The sequence below is a fragment of the Dermacentor variabilis genome, chromosome 2, assembly GCF_050947875.1.
Source record: "Dermacentor variabilis isolate Ectoservices chromosome 2, ASM5094787v1, whole genome shotgun sequence".
NCBI classification, from domain to species: domain Eukaryota; kingdom Metazoa; phylum Arthropoda; class Arachnida; order Ixodida; family Ixodidae; genus Dermacentor; species Dermacentor variabilis.
This window is the reverse complement of record NC_134569.1, coordinates 101,209,745-101,234,129: the sequence shown is the minus strand read 5'-3', so window position 1 is coordinate 101,234,129 and position 24,385 is coordinate 101,209,745. Positions and strand designations below refer to the sequence as shown.

Below are 24,385 nucleotides of genomic sequence, written 5' to 3'. Positions count from 1 at the left end.
GGCGCGTCTATTATAGAACGTAAGCGAAGCTTGTCTTTAGAGGCAGAACTATGCGGGGAGGGGTAGGGGGGCGTACAAATGGCAGAAAGTCGCATACCGTACTTGGACCCGCGAGGGCCAGCATGCGGCTACCGAGCCACAGTTTGCCACCACAGGCCTATGCACTAGCGCTGTGAGACACCTGGTAGAGGCGAGGGCGCTGTTTCTACTGCCCAGTAGCAGTTGCCTTGCGTACCGCTTCACGCCAGCATGTCGCACCCGGGTATTGTTGGAACACCATTCGAGGATTTCAGGCAAAGCGCTATAAACTTTGCTATAGCTGTCCATGCTTCAGTCTTCGGGCGAAACTGATTTTTGCGATAGCAATTATATGGACAATCCAGGCGCATTTTTTGCCGTCGCTGTGAGGTTCCACATTATGTCCAAAGGCGATAACACCGTTGCCGCGCATCATATGCTGCATGCTCGAATGAAAACACGCGAGGGAAGCCGACGATCGCTGCTTAAGCTGGCGTGCGCGAAGAGAAAAGCGGAAAGCAAACGCGCTGTCCTCCTACTCGCACAAGGCCGGTGAGGGATGGCACGGAGGGAGGTGGGGGGCGGCGTTGTGCTCCGGCAGCGAGTGCGTATTTCGCGCCCGGGCGCAAGGGCAGCTGATGATTGCGGCTCAATCTCGCGCGCGATAGGGAAGAAAGCGGGGAGGCAGCGTGGGAAGGAGGGGAGGGGGCGGCTATTACTCTGCGAACAAGTGCGTACTTCGCACGGCCGCGCGTGGTCGCACGTGCCGTATCTTGAAAGGGGGATGAAGACGGCTCAAACCTTTGTGCGCGCTGTGTTCTCGCTGCTCTTGCGTTGAAGCGATAGACAGCACAAAGGTCTCTTCACTCGCTGCTGCTGCCGCGCTTGCTCACGCCAGCGTTTTGACAGCGAGTGTCCACGCTCATCGAGTGTTATGTGTTCATGTTTGCTTGGGTGCGCTGAAACCATGCTTGTTAATTCAGTAAGTAAGCGAACTATCCTTACGTCATATAGCTGCCTACTTGTTTGCTATTGCAATTGATGCTTCGCTTTACGGGTGAAAGTGCGACTTCCTTTCGGAACGAATGAGACAATAATTCGTCTTAAAATTTCCTTGAATATATAGACCGCGAAATTTTTTCGGTGCGGGAAATCTGAGCTTCGGCGTATCAGTGGATTCATTTGCAGAGCCCTTTGTGCATGTCTCTATAACTCATGCAGCATTCGATATCTCATAGCGTGGGGATGTGGGATTCTGGATGTGGAAGCATGCTTCTAGAAGACATTATAACAGAGTGAGGTCGTGAGGGCGCCTATAACCGTGTAGGACATGACATGCTCTTGTTGTGATTTAGAAAAAAAACAGGAATGTGTACACGTTGAGCTCCTGCACACAGTACACGCTGCCTCTTCCGCTTTTTTGCCCATTAGTGTCTTTTAATATCCTTTCTCTCGCTCTCTAGATTTTTTTTTGTCTCAATCTCAATCTTACGCGGTGGTTTAGTGGCTATGATCAACGTCTGCTAAGTTACCGGACGGGGGTAGTAGCTCTGCCATATTAACTCTACGCCAAAGAATCACCCTCTTTGTCAGAATAGCATCATGAATTCGCGTTAAATTCGTACGCCTGTTAATGCAAAATCAACAGATTAACTGAATAAATGATTTTGTGTGAGACTAATGTTCATGCTCGAGTCATTCATGTAGAGATGTGTGCTAGTGTTGGCAGCCAGTTGTTTCAATAGGCTCTGCGGAAGAGCGCCGGGTGATCGAATTTGATTCACAGTTTCTCGCTGCAATGAACTCCAAAAACTACGTAGTAACAGAGGCAGCAGAACTACAAATGCTGATTCCATATTCTAAAAGTGTGACAACTCCACTTTTGTGATAATGCTCAAGAACTTCTGGTTGATATGGAAATTTCTTTGATAGCGTATCTCAGATACAATCTGGTTAATACCCATACATTGGCTTTATGAATTCAATGTTAAAATCCAGAATACACGCTAATGAACGACCCGCTCATGAACAGTGGGCTAGCACGAGAAATAAATAAATAAATATACAAACCATGTACTATGTGCCTTGATGCATGGCTTCTTTCGCGTCTGTTCTTAATAAATTAGATTACGGGATTTTACGTGCCAAAACCACAACTTTATTATAAGGCACGCTGTAGGGGGTGCTCCGGAATGATTTGGACCACCTGGCGTTCTTTAACGCTCACTTTAATCTAAGTACACGGGTGTTTTTGCATTTCGCCTCCATCGAAGTGCGGCCGCCGCGGTCGGGATTCGATCTCGCGACCTCGTTCTTAGCAACCCAACACCATAGCCACTAAGCAACCACCGCGGGTACGTGTATGCCGCTTAAATCAACAATTCATAAAGGGGTAAAACTGCGCAATCTAGACATTGCTTGGCTGAGAAAAGCACATCTTAGGTACTTATGACGTAACCTCTTCGTTCTGTGCATGCGTTAAGGACATTATTTCTCGTACACTGCCGGAAGATGTGTATTCGAGAGAGGTAGTTTATCACAACTCGATCATGTAGTAGTTGTCGCCGTTGTAGTAAGGCCGAGAGTCTCCGTAGGGAACTTTGCGGCGGTCCACCGGAGCTGCGTCCCACTGGTCGTACACCTGGAAGTACCCAGACCCTACACTGTGAGATGGAAGAGACACAAAATAAACGAGAAGAAAACGTGCCAGAAATGACAGACTAACGCCTCTACAGCCGCATGACCTGCATTATGAAGGATTTATATTTTTTCCGGCCCAAATTCAAATTTTGCATACGCGTGTGAACGCCCCTACAATGAAGACTACTACAATGAATTTTCCTTGTAGAACGAAGTAATTTAGGCGTCCTCGACGGCTGATTTGCTTTGCAGTGAACGCCGCCGTATAGCGGTGCCTCCACTGCTTTTGACGCTGACGTCGGTGAGGTTCGCTCTCCTCTAAGCACTTGACGAGCACGCCGATGTCAGTATAGTAGTCTCGCTACACTGATCCAGGAATCGCACAACTCGTACGCTGCTTGTTATCATTCATCACAGTGGGTACGATGGCTGACGACTACATCGCAGTTCATGACGACGTAATGTTGTAAGCGTAACTGACGACTGATGACATATTTAATGTTATCAAGGGCGGAGCGTATGGGAATATCAACAAAGGCAACAGTGATAAAAGTGCTGTAAACGAACCAAGAATATTTATGGCAAGGGACGCGACCGCGGCATCGGACGATCTCAGCTTTACTTTGTGTATATATTATATAGCTGCTGCATTTCTCTGCGAAGCATGCTGGGAACCTCGATGCAGTAAGCTTTGCTGCAGTCGCACATTCTCTCAGACGAAGTGATGCTAATGAGTTGTACACTTGAATCCGGCATTCTTCCAACTTTTTTTTTGTAAATCATTACCGGGCATAAATAGAAAAATGCTGCTAACGGTTACTATATGGAATTTACTTATTTTCATGCAGCTCAAGAGGCGCGCTATTACTCTTTACTCGTCTCCTTGCTGGCTGGTCCTAGTAATGCGAGTTTTGTAGCGTCGTTAGATTATCGCAGGTTGAAAGATCGGGATGACGATTTCAACTTGTCCCAAGTCTACATGGGCTATAAATTAATGCTCGCAGCACTACAGTAGAGTGTTGTTATGGTATTCTATTGCATGCTTAGACTAACAGATCCGCGGTTTGGATGCCCGTCATGGCAGCAGCATTTCAATGAGGGCTGTAAGCGCGCCGGTTGACTAACAGTGTGCTGGACGATGAAGATAAAACAACTATTGTCTAAATTATATCAGGCCATTAAACACATATGGTGCCTTTCATAGCGCATAGCTTTTAGGTTTAGACTAATAGTTGTGAAGCAATTACGTTGTGACCCCTGTCATGCTGCTCACCCAGATGCCGTCCGTGTCACAGGATTCGAAGATGGCGGCATGCCCATTGAACTTGTCGCCATTCATGAAGGAGCCGATGGCTGTCCATCGCGGGATGCTGTCGCAGTTGGTCCGCACCTGCTTGCCGCGACGCCACTTGTCCGTGGGAACGTCGCGCATGCCTGTGCACTTCTCCTTGACCAGGATCACGCACTGCTTCTTGTTCTCGGCGTTGGTCACCCAGTCACCCTTGAAGGGCTGCGGGTCGACGCATTCGATGGCCTTGCTGGCTGCACGAACAGTTTACACGCGGCACGAATTACCAGAGAAGTGTAACACTTAAGGGATAAATACTGATTGTCATCATTGAGTAGAGAGCAATCTGAAAGGAAGGGGAGCGTAGGGGGCAGAAAAGTCATAATGTAGCCTTTGCTATCGGTCCGAAATGAAATCCAAATGGACGACTCACAATGCACAGTTGTACGTTCTCGCTATCGTCTTCTGGTGCCGGCGCTGTGTGATCGTCGATGAATTCCTGTATCCGAGCGGTTGCGTGTCTCAACGTTGGCTGTGCGTCTCTTACTTTCCCACAAGAAGCTAACTTCGGACCCCTGTTTGTGGCGCGTATTAGAGGGCGAAGCTACCTTTATATATATATATATATATATATATATATATATATATATATATATATATATATATGTGTGTGTGTGTGTGTGTGTGTGTGTGTGTGTGTGTGTGTGTGTGTGTGCGTGTGTGTGTATAAATACGAAGGTTGTGGGTTCGGTTCCCACCTGCGGCAAGTTGTTTTTTCATCCACTTTAATTTCCATTAATTTATCGTTTCTTTATTCCAATTATTAAGCATAAGTAATTTCCCCTATGTTGTCCTTGGTGTCAGTGTTTGTTGGCTTCTCATGATATGACTAATAAAAATCGGGCCCCTCGGTTAAACCCCTTTCTTCTCGTTTATATATATATATATATATATATATATATATATATATATATATATATATATATATATATATATATATATATATATCCGAAGGTTATATGTATTTACTTGTGCAAAGTCCGCACCTATTTTTCTGGATATTACCGTTCTTGAGCCTTGCAGGAGTCAAGCTTATGGTTATATTCTCTGATGCCTTGAACTGCGCTCATACTGGTCTGCAATATAATCCAAACTCTGGCCGCCGACGAACTTTTCTAATTTTCAGACGCGTACTAGTGCCATCTTGTAGTGGCTTACGGGAATTAACCAGCACTCTAGTATGCTCATGATGCTTAGTGAAACCCTTCTTTTTTTGAAATTCTCCCACTTCAATTTTAGGGCGCGGGCCTCTCACGAGGGCAGGTCTTACACGAATAAATACGGCCCGTGTGCCACATGAAAGTACAAGCGCGTAGTCTGCCCTTGTGTGGGCTGAGAAGGTCAAGGATGCTTTTTTTTAAATTTACTCTTTTGTGTGGTTTTTTCTATGCGCAGCCACTCTAAGGCATGACGTTTTAAATTTACAACCTGCAAACATGCATTGACCAAACGCGCCGACTATTATAACACATTCACGAATGACATATCCATCTATCTTAGCCATTGTATTCATTGCGCTGTCAAATGATGTATGCGTTTATTTTAGCCATTGCATTCAGTGGACTTATGGCTCCACAAAAAAAAAAAACACATAACTATCTACATTTACTACTGCACAATGCCCTGTTCGTTACAGAAATAGATTAACAAAGTGCACAAAAATGATGTCAAGGTAAATGCAACCAGGCTCTGTCAGCAACCAAAACAGGATAATGCATTTGTATGGGTGTCAGTTGCGGATTTTACTCTGAAATGTACTGTGGACATTTGCAAGTTGTTTCGCAGGGCATACATTTAGACGAAAGTAAAAAAAAAAACATACTAGAGCATTCTTGCACACGCTGAGATGGAGTATGTTGCAAACCCTGTTTTCTGCGCAGGTTTCGTCGTCATTTGCAGCCTGCGCCTAGTATTATTGATGTCACACGAAAAAAAAAAAACATCTGATTGCTGCTATCTTCTGTGATTGCTCTAAACTATCAGCATTATACGCGTCAAGAATCTTCGGTATAAGAAGAGAAAATGTTTTGGCAATATGCGTTCGCTTGTGAGCAGGGTAACAAAATACATTTCAGAAAGAACAAGCGTGGTACTGAATTGCGTGTCCCCTTTTGCATGATATCTTCATGTTTATAGCTTTGCACGGCGTAATGCTCCGAACAGCCCGACAAAATTATAATTTTTACAACTTGGAGGCGAGTTCTTTCCGGCCTTTGCGCTCTTCTTTTGCAACGCCAACATGCCAGCATATGCAGAACCATGTGTTCGGCTTGTTCCCGATTGCCAGTTTCATTGCCAACTGCAGGTGACGTCACCAACGAAGGGGCGCGTGAATGCGCAGCGAAGCTTGCGTGCTCGTTATAGCCTGCACTCTAAAAAATAAACGTGAAATAACAAAGAAACGCAAGATTCCCATTTTTTTACTACAGAAAATTTCTCTCATTGGAAGAAACAAATTATTTTGCTTTTCTTTCTTCTGTTCCTCGTCGAACCCAGAATTTTCCTAGATTTTAACAGAATTGTCCCCCATACTTACCGTATTGAAAACCAGGGAAAAAGTTCTCATCCATCTGTGAGCGAAGTAAGTTTTCTTCGTCTCTGCATTATCCTCAATAAACATTTGTGTGCGGCTTCGTCAGCCACGTAAGTGCAGGCAGACAGATCTCGTATGAGTGAGCCGATTGGCAATAGTTTCTAAATTAGGTGCAGCAGCAATCAGAACGAGTCACGTGGCTCGCGGTAGGGCTATATAAAATCGTAGAGTGCATTCTTGCATGTGTTGTGTGGTGCTGGGCGTCTTGGCGTTTATAGCTCCAGGTGTCCTGGCACAAGATGTCTTGCCTGTGGTTACATCTCATATGCTCTACGTAGCGCGCTTATCTGTGCATGTATGATACGTTACAATTTAGTATTCTTTTCTACTAAATGGAAGCTGCAGTTATGAGGGGAGTAAATGTTACTTCCTTCATGAAATAAGCTGTCATAATTCTTTTTCTGTAAAATTACAGAAAAACATATAAACAAATTATTTTGGTAAAATCGCGGAAAAGGAAACTAACAGAAAACAGAAGAGAAGAGAAAACATATCTAACAAAAATTACAAAAGATTTTCGGTGTTATTTCTTTTTCACACAAAAAATATTTCTAACAGTGTACGCCTAGCTGGCTCGACGTGTGTGCGACACAGCACGTGTATGACCGTCATTACATTGTAAGCACAAGGACTAGGCTGTAGGTACATTTGCGTGCCGCTAGCTCTACACTGTGCTAACGCTGTTTACAAAAATATTACTCTATATTTCAAGCATAAAACATTGCGTGATACAGCCCTGAGGGTGGTCGTCAAACACATTATTGCTTTCGACCCACAAGGGACACTAGACCAGCTTAAATTCTGATGCTCTTCCGTACTCACCCGCAACGACGCCGAGAAGAAGAAGAACGGCGAGGAGCACCGATTCCTTCATCGCCGCCTCCTTACGCTTTCGCAGATACTCTGGCCTGCATAAGTCAATTTTAGATTCGACAAAGAAATCTAAACAACCTGTTCGGATACCTCACGAGCAAGATAGGTAGGTTGCGTCATCTTTTATATTATTGCGGCTATGTTTAACAACTTAGACGTGTTATTCGTGTAATTATTACTGACCTGCCTGCGGCCAGCTTCGTAATGCCAGCATGTGACGTGCGCCACAAGGCGAAATGAACTTTAAGAGACTGTTTGCCATGTAGCGATGTATGTTACTATGATGCTCAGGAAAAGAACCAGAGTGTAGGCACAAGACATTCGGAACTGAAATTGGAGTTTATCTTTGCGTTATGCGTAGCATTTTTGTTATACCATCGAAATCACCGACCTTGAACAAAGATCAAGGTATTAGTGTAAATGTATGTTTTGCTTAGGCAGCAAATTTTGATACTTATAATGTTTGCTCAAAGTCACCATGCGACAGGCTTCTCTCACCTTTGCTTCGTCGATGCAACACTGTTGCAAAGCAGTCCTCTCGGTGCAGTCAAATAATCCCAGCCAACTCTCGGGCGTCGAAGAAACGCCGTAGTTTTATGCCTGAGAAGGTAAAAGAAAGGAACAGTGAGTAGACGGCAGTGACCGCACAAAGAAATGCTTTGAGTCGCAGAATAGCGCCTATCTTCGGCCGCCGGTCACAACAGCAGCAGTGTGGACTCAGCGACCATTTTTCTTTTTTCGTAAGCACACGTCTACATTTCTTGTCAGTTTTTTTTTATTCACGACCCTCCGGCGTTAAACATACGCGCAGAACTGCACCTGCCTGCATCGGGACGAGATGGACTGCATTCGCAAGTTCCTTAATCAGCGGCGCTGATCGTCAGCGCAGTGTTGGCCCGGAATAATCTTAAAATCAGACGGAGCGTCGAAAAATACGGTACCCGTTCAATAAAAACAGGCACCATTCAGGGAAGCTGGCCTTCGAAGGTCGCGGAATAATGTATACATGGTTCGGCGTGTTTTCTTGTCGTATTTGACCAGCGGACGCGACTGCAACTCGAAGCAGGAGCGAGCTCTACTATAGTGCCACAGAGCAGTTGTGCAAACACGTCGCGTGCAGCCTTTTCTGGGCCTGCGCGTCGCGTTAGTTGGTGTGCGTCACGCCATAACACTGCCGACCTTGTCCTCACCGCCCAACGAGCCACTTTGCGTGCAAAGTGCAAGGCTCGCAAACCAACGTGGATGGCTCGAACGAGACCGTCTTACGTAACACGTGACGAAAACCCGGATGGGCGTGTAGAGACAACTTGCCGGCACCCCGAAACGTTTTCAGCGGCTCTCGGCAAATTCAGCTTTCCTAACATTTATCCCGCCTCATTCGCTTCCTCGTTCATGGAGTCGCGAACGTTTCTTACACATTTTTTTTCTCGCATTTCCTTGGGTGCTTAGCAAATGCTGCTCCGCAAGTACTCTCTGACAGCAAAGTATTTCCTCGTTTGACAGCGCTTAACTCTGAATGTATATGTGCAGCTGTGTCGCTAGATCTTGAATAATTGTTTTACAATTGTTGCCAGTGTGCTGAATAGGAGCCCGGCTGTCCTCAAAAGAAGCACTGTGTTGGCTTTATTGATAGCGCAAATTGTAACTTTGAGGGTGCAAATTAAATGAATATTTGCACACACTCACAACATACTTCGCATGCTAAAGTGGCTAAAACATCCATTGTCCAATCCTTCTTATGCTTAGCGCAGGCGTGCGGTTAGTGTCTAAGACGAAAAAACACCTTTCAGCATTTGTACTCCAAGTATGAGCTCGCAAAGCTGCTCGCGCGCTGCAGCGGCTAGTGAGAATAGCCAGCAGCCAACAACCTCTGTCAACATATCACTATAGTTAGGGTGGTGGGCCAATGACGCAGACAGTTCTCACAAATAAAAAGCTGTGTAAATTGCGTCCCTCATTTTTTTTTAAATTAGGGGTTTTAGATATTTGGTATGATATGAAGAACTTTATTGGGTCCTGAAGGGTCAACCCTAGGTTGACGCGGGCCGCTCCCACGTTGGTACTCTAAGGCTGAGCCCTTCAGCCACATCGCGGGCCTTCTGGACTGCCCGTAATTGGTCAGAGAGTGATTCACTGTGTAGCATTTGCCGCCACCATTCTTGTACCTTGTCACAGTCTGTGAAGAGCGCGGGGCACAGCCAAAGCATGTGGTGAAGAGTAATGATGCCGTTGCACTTATTGCAGTTGGTTTGAGTTTCCCTCTCCGGATACATCTTGTTAATAAATCTGGACTTGGGTATGTTCTTGTCTGTATCATACGTAATGTGACCGCTTGGGCACAGCAAAGCTTACCGTGTGGCAATGGGTATTCCCTTCTGCTTTAATAATAGTGCTTCGTGATTTCGTTATATGTTAATAACTGATCCCTGTGTTCCCCGGGTGAAGTGTATGTTGCTCGGTCTTGAAGAGCACGGCTAGAAAGTCCTCGTACTGCTTCATTTGCCACCTCATTGAGGTTTCTCCGAGCTCCGTCCACCACTCCCAGATGTGCAGGAAACCAGCGGATTTCAATCTTCTCAATGTTAACTTTCTCTAGTAATCTTGTTGCTATCCGTGTCACATATCCGTTAGCAAAGTTGCGTGTGGCTGTTCTAAAGTCTCTGTAAATATGTGTCCACCGATTAGCCCGGATGGCTAAGGCGATTGCTACTTGTTCTGCTACTGTTGGGTCCTTGGTAGAGATGGTGATGGCATTCCGTATGTTACCTTGATTGTCAACAACAACGGAGGTATAGGCATCCTTATTTTTAACCAAGGCAGCGTCAACGAACACCGCCTGCTGCTTATGTTGATCTATGTCTTGAAGGAGTGCCTTCGCCCTTGCCTTCCGTCTCTCGAGGTTATGTGTCGGGTGCATCTTCCTAGGGAACGGGGTCGCCTTTATTGTTTCTCGTAGTCCCACTTGCAATTGTGTTAATAATTCTCCTTCGTTGGTGTGGTTGTTAGCTTCTACGCCAATCTCTTCAAGTAGCGCCCTCCCAGGTTATGTCCCCATTAGTCTCTCTTGGTGGGCCACCTGTTGAGCCTCATCTCTCTTCTAGTGTGCTATGCAGCCCTAGGCGCAATAAGCTATCATTGGCCGTGCTGATGGGCAGTCCTAGTGGAGTCTTTATAAGTCGTCTGATTAAAGCGTTTAGCTTGTTCTTATCAGCCTGTGTCCATTGTTGCATGCCTGCCGCGTACGAGAAGTGGAAAAGGGCGAATGCATGTACCAATCTTGCGGCACTGTCTTCTCCTAGCGCCTTGTGCTTGTTGGTAACTCTATGCAGAAGCCTAATGACTTCTTCTGACTTGTTAGAGATATGTTGTATCATCCTGCAATTAGATCCATTCGCTTGCAGGAGAAGTCCTGGCACTCTAATAGTCTCAACCTGCCTGATTCGTTGTCCATTCTTGGCGCATATGTCAATGCGGGGTTCTTCCTCCGGGATATATCCGTTCGGCTTGCGCCCACGCTTACTGCTCCGTAGTATCAATAGTTCTGATTTTTTTAGCAGAGCAGTTCAGTCCCATACCCTCAAGTATTGTTTCCACCACATAAATGCTTTCCTGTAGTTCGGTCTCTGTTTGTCCCATATTACCTTCGGCACTCCAGATTGTTACATCATCTGCATATATTACAAAGTGGATACCCTCAATCTGCGCGAGACCTCGAGCCACTTTTGACATTGCCAAATTAAATAACATGGGAGATAGGACAGACCCTTGTGGTGTCCCACGATTGCCAAGTTCCAGGTTGTCGATTGAAGTTTGCTTAACCTGAGACAAGCAGAACGGCCACCGAGAAAGGCTTTGACTATATTGTACAATCGCATGCACAATCCCATCTCCGAGAGGATATCCAATATGGCCCTGTTCTTGATGCGATCAAAGGCCTTTTCTACATCCAGGCCTAGGAGAGCTCTCGTATGTAGCGGGCTAGCAAGAATAAGGTGATGTTTGATTAAAAGCATTGCATCTTGAGTCGAAAGTCCAGGACGGAAGCCGATCAGGTTATGCGGAAGAACATTTCTGTTTTCTACATACCTTGTCAGTCTATTGAGTATGACATGCTCCATGATTTTGCTCAGACATAATGTTAACGATATGGGTCTTAGGTTATCTAGATTGAGTTGCTTGCCTGGTTTGGGAATAAGAATTGTGTTAGAAATTCTCCATTCCTCCGGGTAATCACCGTTTTTCCAGAGTTCATTGAAACACTCTGTAACCCGCCGTGGTTGCTCAGTGGCTATGGTGTTGGGCTGCTGAGCACGAGGTCGCGGGATCGAATCCCGGCCACGGCGGCCGCATTTCGATGGGGGCGAAATGCGAAAACACCCGTGTGCTTAGATTTAGGTGCACGTTAAAGAACCCCAGGTGGTCCAAATTTCCGGAGTCCTCCACTACGGCGTGCCTCATAATCAGAAAGTGGTTTTGGCACGTAAAACCCCAAATATTATTATTAATAAATACTCTGTTGAATATTTTATAGAATCATCGTCCAAATTTTTCAACAGCCTATTGGAAATGCCATCTGGACCGGTTTTAGGTGCCGGAACCACAATATGATTATGAGGTACGTACCCCTCATTCCGAAAACATTAAGATTTCCCTACAAAGGCATGTTCACCCATCGTGCAGCGAATGGGAAAGAAAGATGATTTGAAATTTGCAGAATGGTAAACAGTAATTCCTGCATCGGATATTTAGGTCACCTTTCTTGCAACATATATTTAACTGAGAGCAAGGTCGCATGGCGTTGAATTTTCAAGCAACATAATCCAGGTGACAATAGTTTGTCGGCTCACTTCATTCGTTACATCTCATCGACAAGAAAGCGCCAAAAGATTCTTGGCAAGCTCGTGAAAAGAATGACTTGCCACATTTAATCAGGATGCGCTGACAGAAATTCAAAGAGAAACAATAAACCACGTGGTAGAACTCTCTGAAGCGCGAAGAAGTACTGGTGAATGTGTTTCCGAAAGGAACAGCAGTGAGCATGTATTGACAGCAACTATACTTGGCGCGTAAGCTTTAATGAACAAAATGCTCATGCGCATATAGCAAGCTGCATCCAGTTTTCCAGCACATAAAATACCGTTATTTACTTATAAAATCGGAAAACACTTCGACTGCATCGCATGTGAGCGTTGTGCCCCAAACGTTGCTCGAGGAGCACACTAATGCTATTGCAACACGGCAAATTATGCATAGTAGTTCAGTTTCTGGGAATGTGCTGTCACCGTGGTGAAAACATACATAATGTCCTTGAAAACTGTTTTTACTGGCCGAAGGTCACGTCAATACGCACATGTTGACCACGGAAAGAAGAGGCACCTTGTCATTATTCCCCATTCAGTGAATGAATGAGCATGACATTCGAACAGTCAAATCATTCCACGGTTCCTACCGGGTGAAAGTCCTCGACTACCACTCCTGGTTTCAGTGCTTGCATTCGTTGTTGGGACGCCTTGTTCCGTGTAAGTGCTTCCCGTGTTGTCGAACCTTGTGGCGCCGTTGTGACTGCTTCCGAGGTTGACATGCTGAATGACATAATCTTCGGTGCGCCGGCATGAGGGGCAGCAGCGACGAACAACCTTGTGTGCATGTCTCCATCTCCTGAGGTGACTTCTGTTGAGTAATGCATCGTAGTTTGTGGATTGGCGAGCTCTTCATTCTCAAGGGCAGATTCCGGTGTAGCGGAAGCCTCGATCGCGTCCGTAAAGAGCATAGTAGGGGGGTGTAAGCCATCCGGGTTCTCTGTTGGAGGTTCAATGATAGAGCTGTTGGAGGTTGAATAAGGATTGTAATCGAGCATGTAAAATACGGCGACGCAGAGGGCGGCAACCACGAGCACCATAAAAACGAGGCTGAACGCCTGTGCCGTCGAGGCGCACGTAGTCAGCACATTCGAGGTGGAGCTAACAACCGGCCTCGGAGCTTTACCCAGGTAGTGGTCGAGCTTCCTGCTGCGGACGTTGGTGGCTTGGGCGGCTGGTTCGAGGCCGGCCGTCACCTGGAGCGCTGGCAAATCAGTATTGGCCCACGCGTCCATACTTCCGAATGAACTCCGACGATGCTCCAGGTGCGACTGAGGCGCCTGATGAACCTCGACGGACTCAGCGTGAGAGTTGTAAACGGAGCTGCGGCGTCCCAACGACGACGATGCTGGCAGCCACGTTCTATGGGCCCCTTGATCTGGCTTCCGATCAGCCTCTAAAGCTCCTCCAGGAACAGCCGACGCTTGCTGGACGGGAGCGCTCCAGCCGCTTGGCAGTCCGTGTACAGGCTTGTGCGCTATCGAGGAGACCTGTTTTGCAGCACTTGCTGGCGGCTCCTTTGTTTTATGAGTGCTTCCGTGCTCAGCATGCTTTCCCGTTGGGGCCAGCGCTTGGAGTCGTGCCTGTATCACATCAGGTAGAGCATGGTGGACCTCGTCGTAGTGGTGAGACGCCGCGTACTTAGTCGGTGGCTTGACTAGCGCCACATGTGGTGCGCCAGATTGCTGCTGGGCAGGAAGCACATGCTTTATTGCGGGTTTCTGGGCGACGCCGTGCGAGGGCTCATGGACCAGCGACCCGCGTACCTTTGGAGGTGGCTGCACCGCGTGCAACTCCTTCGGGTCCCTCTGCTCGTCGCCATGAGGAGCTTTGCGATGATCCGGTGGTGCGATTCCTTCGGGCGGATAAATTTCTTCCGGAGAATCTGAGAAATCGCCGTCGTCGGCCATGATCCTTGTTCTTCTTTGTCTTCACCTTCCGCGCGTTAGTGCAAAGTCAGACCGAATCATGGCAGTACCCCACTGTGGCTGTGAACCACACACATTCAGGACGACAACGATGAGAGCGGGTGGCAGCGGCGGCTTTTTTTCATGCAGGCACATTTAGTTTATCTATAGTGGTTGGCGATGATGATGATTACGATTATGATAATAATTGTGATGATGATGATGATTATGATGATTGCTGCAACAATGGCACAAACCTCCTGTGGGGGATAGACTGAAAATGGTGTGGTAATAAAAATATAAACCAAAATAGGACAGAAACGAATAATAAATTAAATGAAATAATTTGTGATAGAGTAGTCAGCTTTGCATGAACGAGAAGAAATAAGAAAACAAATTAATGTTACAGCAACACGTAAGGTAAACAAAAGGATTGAGATTAACGGTAACTGAAATTTTAAACACAGTTATTATTGATATTATAGAATTTTAGTGCGTCCGGTATTCCGGCAAGCGCGTGCGGTTTGCCGGATGAGCGGGGGCGTAGACGTGAGCGGCCAGATTGGTGGCGCCAGCTGGTGGTGCAAAGCTCAACCACCTAAACACAGAGACTACTACTATATTCTTCTTAGCTAGGGCATAGATTTTCGGCAGTGGCGTCACTGTGAACCCAATTACGCTGCTGCCGAAAATTTGCACCAGCAGCGAAGCAGGATAAAGTAGGTTGCAATTTTAGCTCTGTGTTTGTCTGGTTGAGCACCAGGCGGCTGCAATGCTCCGGCCGGTTACGTTTACGCCCCGGACCATCCGGCACTCCGCCCAAACCGCTCCCGCTTGCCGGAATAGCGGATACGCTTAAAGTCTCTGTTATTATGAACACTTCCTTTTTTATTTTTTATTTAACGAAGTAGAAATAAATAGTGAAATTACAATGCACCCTAATCTGGTTGTCTCTTAGAGCCCCTGCTTACCTCATATACAGCAGGACAATATTATACACTACTTTGTTTTGTAGTACTGTATTGTGCCACGTGGATGCACAATACTACATCTGTCATCTCCAGAGTAGGTGAAGAGGGGAATTGAAAAAATCAGGATACACTAACAGGGTAATGATTTTGTATTACAGAGGTAATGATATACGGCCCGCCAAACGTTCATTTGGCTCTGTCCTGGTATGGATACTCAAACGGAGAGCACGTTGTGTAACCTGGATGTAAAAGAACTGCCTCTGAAAAAGCGAAATGTAGGATGACAGCTATCAGTGCGATTGGTGTTATAATTTCAAGAGATCTACACTATCCTATAATAGCGAAAAGCACACAGGGTGTCCCAGATAACTTGAGCCAAGAATGTAAACATAAAAGGCGCGTCGGAAGCGAATTAAGCCGAGCGCATACTATTCGCCATAGCCTATAGTAACTCAATTATTTTGTTTTCCCCATAACTCGCTAATTAATTAGGTTAATTACCCAACTTCCTAATTATTGGCTGAGGAGCCCAAGTATGATTCGCAGATCTGTAGAGCACCTTCAGAAACCACTGATCGAGTTTTTTCCTTTACGATACGTGTCACGTAGTCCTTTTTTCTGGGTTGCAAAGTAAGCCGGTGTTGCGTTTCGCCTGCGACACGTGGTTTTGCCGGCGCGACTGCGGCGGGGCGGCAGACATTTTGGCCCGATCGTCGTCGCCACAACACTCATCGCCAGGTGTTTCCAGGCGCGACTGCGGCGATGCGACCGCCTAGGGATCATCCTCGCATTCCAGTCATTGTGCCCGAAACAGGCGATGCCAAAGCAGGGATCTCATTCCAGTCATTGTGCCCGAAACAGGCGATGCCAAAGCAGGGATCTCGTTCCAGTCATTATGCCCGAAACAGGCGATGCCAAAGCAGGGACCATCCTCTCATTACAGTCATTGTGTCCGACCGGCAGCGCCACGACAGGGTGCTACGAGATCGTGCTCGACATGGTGCTACGGCATCGCTACGACAGTGTGCGTCACCATTAGCCCATTGTACATTCACGTGCTCGTCTTTTGAGGGGTTCCTTCTTGCCCTCAACTGCGAGAGTATAAAAACAGCTGCCCCCGGACGCCAAAAGGAGGGCTCCGATTTCTTCTGTTGAGTGAAGTGCTCTCCCGTCTCTCTACTACGGTCAAACCTGACCGCCAACTCTTTGCGATGTTAAAATAAACAAGTTGTTTCGTTGTTACCAGTCGACTCATGCTTTGCCGGGACCTTCGGATGCTTCCAGTTGTACCCCAGGCCGCCAGGCCAACGCTACCCTTGGGGCTTGCGACCCAGGTACAACCACGGGCGTCAGCGCCGAGTTCCCAACAGATCGTACCAGCAGTCGGATCCCAAACATCTGGTTGGCAGCGGTGAGATCGCCTCCGACTTCAAACAACTGTCTGCCAGCGGTGAGATCGCGACAACGGAGGCCAGCAGCGAAGAGATGCAGTTGACTGTATGCTGAGCAGCTCAACGACGATCCGGGAGCAGTGCAACGAGCCCTGTGTGACGACTGGTTGCCTGCAGCGGAACGACTGCGCGGAATTCCTGCCTGCGAGGTTTGGTGAGTGCGGGACTTTCTTCTTCTGAGCTTTGCCAGGCTTTTGTTAGTGTCAGAAACAGAGCTGGTAATTGTGGTTGTCGTTGCTGCCGGGTTAGTTTGCGGCAAGACAATAGTAAGCAGTAGAGAAAGCAGCATTCAGAGCAGCCATGGATTTGAAGTCGTTGCGCAAACCGAAATTGTTGGAGCTTGCAAGAGAGTTGGGTCTGGATGTCTCAGACAAACTAAGAAAACCGGAACTGATAAAGGCTATTCTTGAGTTAGAGGCTGAGGATGACGAGCTGTCGGAATGCCTTGAGACCATTGAAGAGAGAGAGACTGCAAAAAGACAGGAGCGCGAACTTAAAGAGCAAAAAGAAAAAGAAGAGCGTGAACGTAAAGAACAGAAAGAGCGAGAGCAACAAGAGCGTGACCGTCAACACGCTTTGGAAATGAAGCGTCTTGAGGTAGAGATGGAACGCGCTCGTAATGGAAGTCAGGCACACGGTGCAGGAGAACGCGTATTGTTCAAAATGACGGACCTGATGCGGCCGTTTAAGCTTGGAGAGGACATTGGTTTGTTCCTGGTTAACTTTGAGCGAACGTGCGAGAAGCAGGGGTTCTCTCGGGAAACGTGGCCACAGCGCTTGCTCACTTTGTTACCCGGCGAGGCGGCCGACGTAGTCGCTCGCTTGGATAGAGAGGAAGCAGAGGATTTCGACAAAGTAAAATCGAGTCTGCTAAAAAAGTACCGGCTGTCTGCGGAGGCGTTCCGTCGGAAGTTTCGGGAAAATGAGAAAGGCAGAAGTGAGTCATATACAGAGTTTGCGTATAGGCTTATGTCGAACATGCAGGAGTGGCTCAAAGAAGAGAAAGCGTTTGGTGACCACGATAAAGTTCTGCAGTGTTTCGGGCTAGAACAGTTTTATAGTCGGTTACCGGAGAACGTGCGATACTGGGTCTTGGATAGGCCAGACGTGAGTACGGTGGCTAGAGCCGCTGAGCTAGCCGAGGAGTTTGTGACGCGTCGAGCTCGCGGAGCTAAGGACGGTCAAAAGGGTGAATTTGGCTCGAAGTTTGAGAGGCCGAAGTTCACACCCATGAGAGCAAAGGGGAACACGCGTAATGCGGATGCGAGTGGAAGCAGTGCGACCGAACCTAAGGAGACGGCGGCAGCCAAACGCAGAAAGCGGTTCGAGATGAGGCGAGCGCGCTTGTGTTATACGTGCCAGAAGCCGGGTCACTTTTCGGCGCAGTGTCCGGAAACAACACCAAAAGTTGTGTTTTTTTCAATAGGCAGCACTGACGAGAACATGAAGCTTCTCGAGCCTTACATGCGAGACCTCCTCGTAAACGGGAAAGAGTGCCGAGTGCTTCGCGATTCCGCAGCTACGATGGATGTAGTTCACCCGTCTTATGTAGAACCCCAAATGTTCACGGGCGAGTGCGCGTGGATCAAGCAAGCCGTGGAAGCTCATAGCGTGTGTCTGCCACTAGCAAAGGTGCTTATTGAAGGACCTTTCGGAGCGCTTGAGACAGAGGCGGCAGTGTCATCTATGCTGCCACCCCAGTACCCGTACCTATTTTCAAACAGGTCCGATCACCTCCTGCGCGAGAAGGGGCTTTTGTTTGGTGAAGCTAGTGTTCAGGCCTTAACCAGATCGAAGGTTCGGGAGCTCGCTGCAAAGGCGGTAGTTGCGGGGCCGACGTTATCAAACAACGAAAAAGGGTCAGAGGCGCAGCAAGCTGATATTCCGAGCACGCCCGAACTGAATAAACTTGAGTCTGTAACGTTAAAGGCGCCAGATACTGGAGAGGAAATGCCCGACACGGGAAAGTTAGAAGAGCTATCTACTGATTTGCTCATCGCGCCTACGTCAGACGGACTTGATAGGTTGCTAAAAGTCAGCCGGACGGCTTTGATAGCCGAGCAAAAAAAGGATGGCAGCCTGGAAAACGTGCGCTGCAATGTCAAAGAAGGTATCGCCAGGAAAACTGCGCGTTTTGTGGAAAGGGGTGGAGTCCTGTACCGGAAGTATCTAGACCGCCGAGGAGTGGAGTTCGATCAGCTGGTCGTGCCTCAATGCTATCGTCAGGATCTGTTGCGCTTGTCACACGGGGGTTCGTGGTCCGGACACCTAGGAGTTAAGAAAACTAAGGACCGTCTCTTGCAAGAGTACTATTGGCCAGGGTGTTTTCGGGACGCAGACCATTTCGTGAGGACATGTGACACTTGTCAGCGGGTGGGCAAACCAGGGGACAAATCGAGGGCGCCGTTGAAATTGGTACCTATCATTACGGAGCCTTTTAGACGGCTCGTTATTGATACAGTGGGACCTCTGCCGGTAACAGCCACGGGGTACAGACACATTTTGACTGTGATCTGCCCAGCGACAAAGTTCCCTGAAGCAGTGCCGCTTAAAGAACTCAGCTCAGTTGAGATAGTCAATGCACTACTGTCCATATTTGCGCGAGTTGGTTTTCCTGCGGAAATCCAATCAGATCAGGGCACAGTGTTTACTAGCGCTTTGACGACAACTTTTCTCGAAAGGTGTGGGGTAAAGCTGCTACACAGCTCAGTGTACCACCCACAGTCGAATTCCGTTGAGAAGCTCCACTCCGTCATGAAGCGCGTGTTGAGAGCGTTGTGTTTTGAACATCGAACTGACTGGGAGCTGTGTCTGCCTGGGGTGATGTTTGCTTTAAGGACCGCGCCGCATGCGGCTACGGGGTTTTCGCCAGCTGAACTGGTGTACGGTCGCTCGCTTCGATCTCCGCTTCGCATGCTTCGAGAATCGTGGGAAGGTAGGGGCGACGACCCAGTCGTGGTGGAGTACGTGCTTAAGCTCCTCGAACGCTTAAGAAGGGCACAGGAGTTGTCAGGTGAAGCAATGGCAAAGGCCCAGCAGAGGGCCAAGGTTTATTATGATCGGACAGCCAGGGCCCGTCGTTTTGAGGTTGGCGATGAGGTCATGATATTGCGCACATCGCTAAACAACAAACTAGACGTGCAGTGGGAGGGCCCAGCGCGAATTGTTCAGAAACTGTCGGACGTTAACTACGTGGTAAGTCTGCCAGGAAAGCGGAAAGCACAGCAAGTTTACCACTGTAATCTGCTCAAACCTTATAGACAAAGGGAAGCAGTGGTGTGCCTGATGGTAAACGTTCCTGAAGAGCTTCCGGTCGAGCTTCCGGGACTAGGCTCAGTGACGAACAGGGAAGACACCGGTCAAGTCATTAGTGACCTTATCAGTAAAGCACCGCTGTCGCCTGAGCAGAAAACCGAACTACACCAGCTATTACAAGAGTTTGAAGGTCTGTTCTCTGAGAGGCCTGGTAGGACTTCTGTACTTACTCATGATATAGAACTTACCTCCCCAGAGCCAGTACGATCCAAGGCGTATCGGGTGTCACCCCGCCAGAGCGATATTATGGAGGCTGAGGTAAAGAAAATGCTACAGCTCGGTGTTATTGAGGCAGGTGAGAGTGATTATACCTCCCCTTTGATTTTAGTTGAGGTACCGGGCAAGGAACCTCGTCCTTGCGTCGACTACCGCAGGCTTAATTCCATCACTAAGGATCAAATTTATCCGATCCCTAACATCGAGGAGCGCCTTGAGAAAGTTAGTAGCGCTCAGTTTATTTCCACCCTAGATCTTGTCAGGGGTTATTGGCAGGTTCCACTTACAGAAGAGGCTAGTAGGTATGCGGCGTTCATTTCACCAATGGGAACATTCCGTCCTAAAGTGTTGAGTTTTGGTTTGAAGAACGCGCCATACTGTTTTTCAAGTCTCATGGATAAAGTGTTGCGGGGACAGCAAGAATTCGCTTTACCGTATCTAGACGACGTAGCGATATTCTCCGCATCCTGGTCTGAGCATATGGCACACTTGCGGGCAGTGCTAACCCGCCTGCGCGAAGCGGGCTTGACAGTCAAGGCTCCTAAGTGCCAGATAGCACAGGCCGAGGTTGTCTACCTCGGTCACGTGATTGGTCAGGGTCGTCGCCGCCCCTCTGAAATAAAAGTGGCCGCTGTGCGAGACTTTCCGCAACCGCGCACCAAGACCGATATTCGGTCGTTCTTGGGTGTCGCCGGCTACTATCAGAGGTACATCCCTAGGTACTCTGATATCGCGGCTCCCCTGACGGATGCTCTAAGAAAGACAGAGCCTCAAACAGTCGTCTGGGACGAGACCAAGGAAAGAGCTTTTAGCGCCCTAAAGAGTGCCCTAACAAGCCAGCCTGTGCTACGATCGCCAGACTATACAAAAGGGTTCATTGTTCAGTGCGATGCTAGTGAGCGAGGCATGGGCGTTGTACTGTGCCAACGGGAAAATGGAGAAGTAGAACACCCCGTCCTGTATGCTAGTCGTAAGCTGACCAGTCGTGAGCAGGCGTATAGCGCCACCGAGAAAGAGTGTGCATGTCTCGTGTGGGCCGTTCAGAAATTGTCATGCTATCTAGCCGGCTCGAGGTTTATCATTGAGACGGATCACTGCCCTCTCCAATGGCTGCAGACCATCTCTCCCAAAAATGGCCGCCTCCTGCGCTGGAGCCTCGCTTTACAACAATATTCCTTTGAGGTGCGTTACAAAAAGGGGAGTCTCAACGGTAACGCCGATGGCTTAAGTCGAAGCCCCTAACGTAGGAATCAGCCTCAAAATTGTTTGTTACTGATGTTTTTCTTCCTGAGGCAGGATTTTTTTTTTAACATATTGCTTTTGTTTAGTGTTTCAAAGTGATGATATGCTTTCTAGTGCAATTTTTCAATTTGTGGACGCGTTCTGAGTGATGCTAGACTACTGTAAGGAACTAGGCAGTGGTATAACAAGGGGAAAGAGCCTGGCAGGGCTTAGTGAGGGTTGTGCCGTGCTTGCTGACTGAGCGGTTGAGTTTCAACGTAGTTCTAACGCTTGCCGGGAACGAGAACAAAAATGTGAACTCTCCCGAAGTCACTTTGCAGTGTCCCGTGCGAACCTGAACTAGAGAACGAGGCCTTCTCTGTGCGCTGCGCTCAAGAAACGTCGAGGGACGCCCGACTTCGGTTATGAGCATCATCGAGCGACATCCCTCCGGACAGCGGATGCAGTCCCCTGTCCATCGGGATCTCCTTCCCCCGGCGGGGCGGTCTGTTGCGTTTCGCCTGCGACACGTGGTTTTGCCGGCGCGACTGCGGCGGGGCGGCAGACATTTTGGCCCGATCGTCGTCGCCACAACACTCATCGCCAGGTGTTTCCAGGCGCGACTGCGGCGATGCGACCGCCTAGGGATCATCCTCGCATTCCAGTCATTGTGCCCGAAACAGGCGATGCCAAAGCAGGGATCTCATTCCAGTCATTGTGCCCGAAACAGGCGATGCCAAAGCAGGGATCTCGTTCCAGTCATTATGCCCGAAACAGGCGATGCCAAAGCAGGGACCATCCTCTCATTACAGTCATTGTGTCCGACCGGCAGCGCCACGACAGGGTGCTACGAGATCGTGCTCGACATGGTGCTACGGCATCGCTACGACAGTGTGCGTCACCATTAGCCCATTGTACATTCACGTGCTCGTCTTTTGAGGGGTTCCTTCTTGCCCTCAACTGCGAGAGTATAAAAACAGCTGCCCCCGGACGCCAAAAGGAGGGCTCCGATTTCTTCTGTTGAGTGAAGTGCTCTCCCGTCTCTCTACTACGGTCAAACCTGACCGCCAACTCTTTGCGATGTTAAAATAAACAAGTTGTTTCGTTGTTACCAGTCGACTCATGCTTTGCCGGGACCTTCGGATGCTTCCAGTTGTACCCCAGGCCGCCAGGCCAACGCTACCCTTGGGGCTTGCGACCCAGGTACAACCACGGGCGTCAGCGCCGAGTTCCCAACAGATCGTACCAGCAGTCGGATCCCAAACACCGGCGAGATATGAAAAAAGTCACATGACGGAGCGCTTGCACAGTGGTATCGTGCTGCACTCAAGCGTGCGTTCGGTGAACAAGGTCGGCTGCATCGGGAATGGCGACGAGGAAGCGGCAGGGCGTTCTTTATCTCATCGTGAGCGCTCGGCCAGGAGCATGATTTTCACCGTAATCCGACGGGAACCGACCTTGTTCACCAAACGCATGCTTGAGAGCAACACGATACCCCTGCGCAAGCGCTCCGTCACGTGGCTGTTTGCATATTTCGCGGGTTTTTCTTGCAACCCGGAAAAATGGACTACGTGAGACGTATCGTAAAGGAAACAACTCGATCGGTGGTTTCTAAAGGTGCTCTACAAATCTGCGTATCATACTTGGGGTCCTCTGCAAATAACTAAAGAGTACGGTAAATAAACCTAATTAGTTAGTGAGTTATGGGGAAAACAAAAAAAAGTGTCTGAGTTACTAAAGGCTATTGCGAATAGCATGCGTTCGGTTCAATTCGCTTCCGACGTGCCTTTCATTCTTGGCTCAAGTTATGTGGGACACCCTGTATAGTGGGTGATAAAAATGTATTTAATGTGTTCTTGTTGAAACATTTATTAGAACAACAATAAAAACTTCCCAACCTCCAGAAGCGGATCTATAAAGACGCGGCAATAGCAAACGTGGAGACCAGGGGCCCCGTAACGTAACACCATTCCATTCTGTTTCTATTGCAGTATGCTGACGTCAGAGTTACGTAACTGTAGACGCAAGTATCGAGCGGTGACCCACAGCTCACAATTTGAACTGCCCAATCAAACGCCTTCCTTGTTTAAGGAGCTCACTTTTTGTTGGCTTTCAAAGCGAATAGCATTGCCTGCCTTGACGGCGTTTTCTTATCTAATTGGCTGACAAGAGGCGAGCAACATGCAGATGTGGAGAGGGTTTCAGTGGGGATGAGCTAGTGCAGTGAAAGCAGATAACTGGAGGCGGAAAGTGGTGCGGCGTCTGGCATTGACCCACTTCCCCTTGCTTTGCTCGCGGTGGCTGGTCGAACATGCCGGCGACGTGCAACTGGAAGGTTAAAAATGCCGCTCAAACGGATCCTCAGCAAAGAATTGTTGGCTGTGCAATGTCGTATACATACCGAAAGACTTGACAATGTTATGCTACCTACTAAAAATTTCATTACGCGCAAATAAATCCGTTCTCCCCGGAAGCTTCAAGTATCCAGTGCCAAAGCAATCGGTGGGCAGGCATCGTCTGTTCCTTTTGGAACGGGGCAGTCTCCAGTTATTCTGAAAGAAGCGAAGTTTTGTTTGGTATAGTAATGCATTCTTAATCCGTACACGACACTTTGACGTGGGGAGTTCTCGTGGCTTTTTGAAACCGCGCGACAGAAGGATGAAGTGGGCGCAGCCCGAAAGCGTTTGACCAAGAGCGGAGGGCTCATGGCGAAAGGAATATTGAATCGGAAATAAACATTTTTTTGGTATGGTAGCGTATAATCATTGTGTGCACATCATATCAGATGGGGAGTTCTCGCGGTTTCCGGAACGTCGCGTGACCGACGGGCGAAGGGGGGGGTAACCGGGAAAAAAAATTTGACCAATCGAGGAGGGAAGGTTGAAGAAAAAGAATAGAAACGATTTGGAGTAGTTAATTGTTATCGCGCCAAAACTCTAATATTGTCTACTATTTCAGAGTCGCCTACAGAAA

At 48.1% G+C, this 24,385-nt stretch overlaps 1 protein-coding gene across 1 annotated transcript; it reads right to left on the bottom strand.

The window, feature by feature from the left end:
- Window positions 1-2,530: 2,530 nt before the first annotated feature.
- Window positions 2,531-8,336, bottom strand: LOC142572407 (domesticated amidase effector 2-like). The gene is made up of 5 exons (XM_075681500.1): window positions 8,296-8,336; window positions 7,971-8,072; window positions 7,422-7,507; window positions 3,932-4,200; window positions 2,531-2,659 (listed from the first exon to the last, which is right to left on the bottom strand). The coding sequence occupies exons 1-5, from the start codon at window positions 8,319-8,321 to the stop codon at window positions 2,555-2,557; spliced, it is 588 nt and encodes a 195-aa protein (XP_075537615.1). The 5' UTR covers window positions 8,322-8,336; the 3' UTR covers window positions 2,531-2,554.
- Window positions 8,337-24,385: the final 16,049 nt, after the last annotated feature.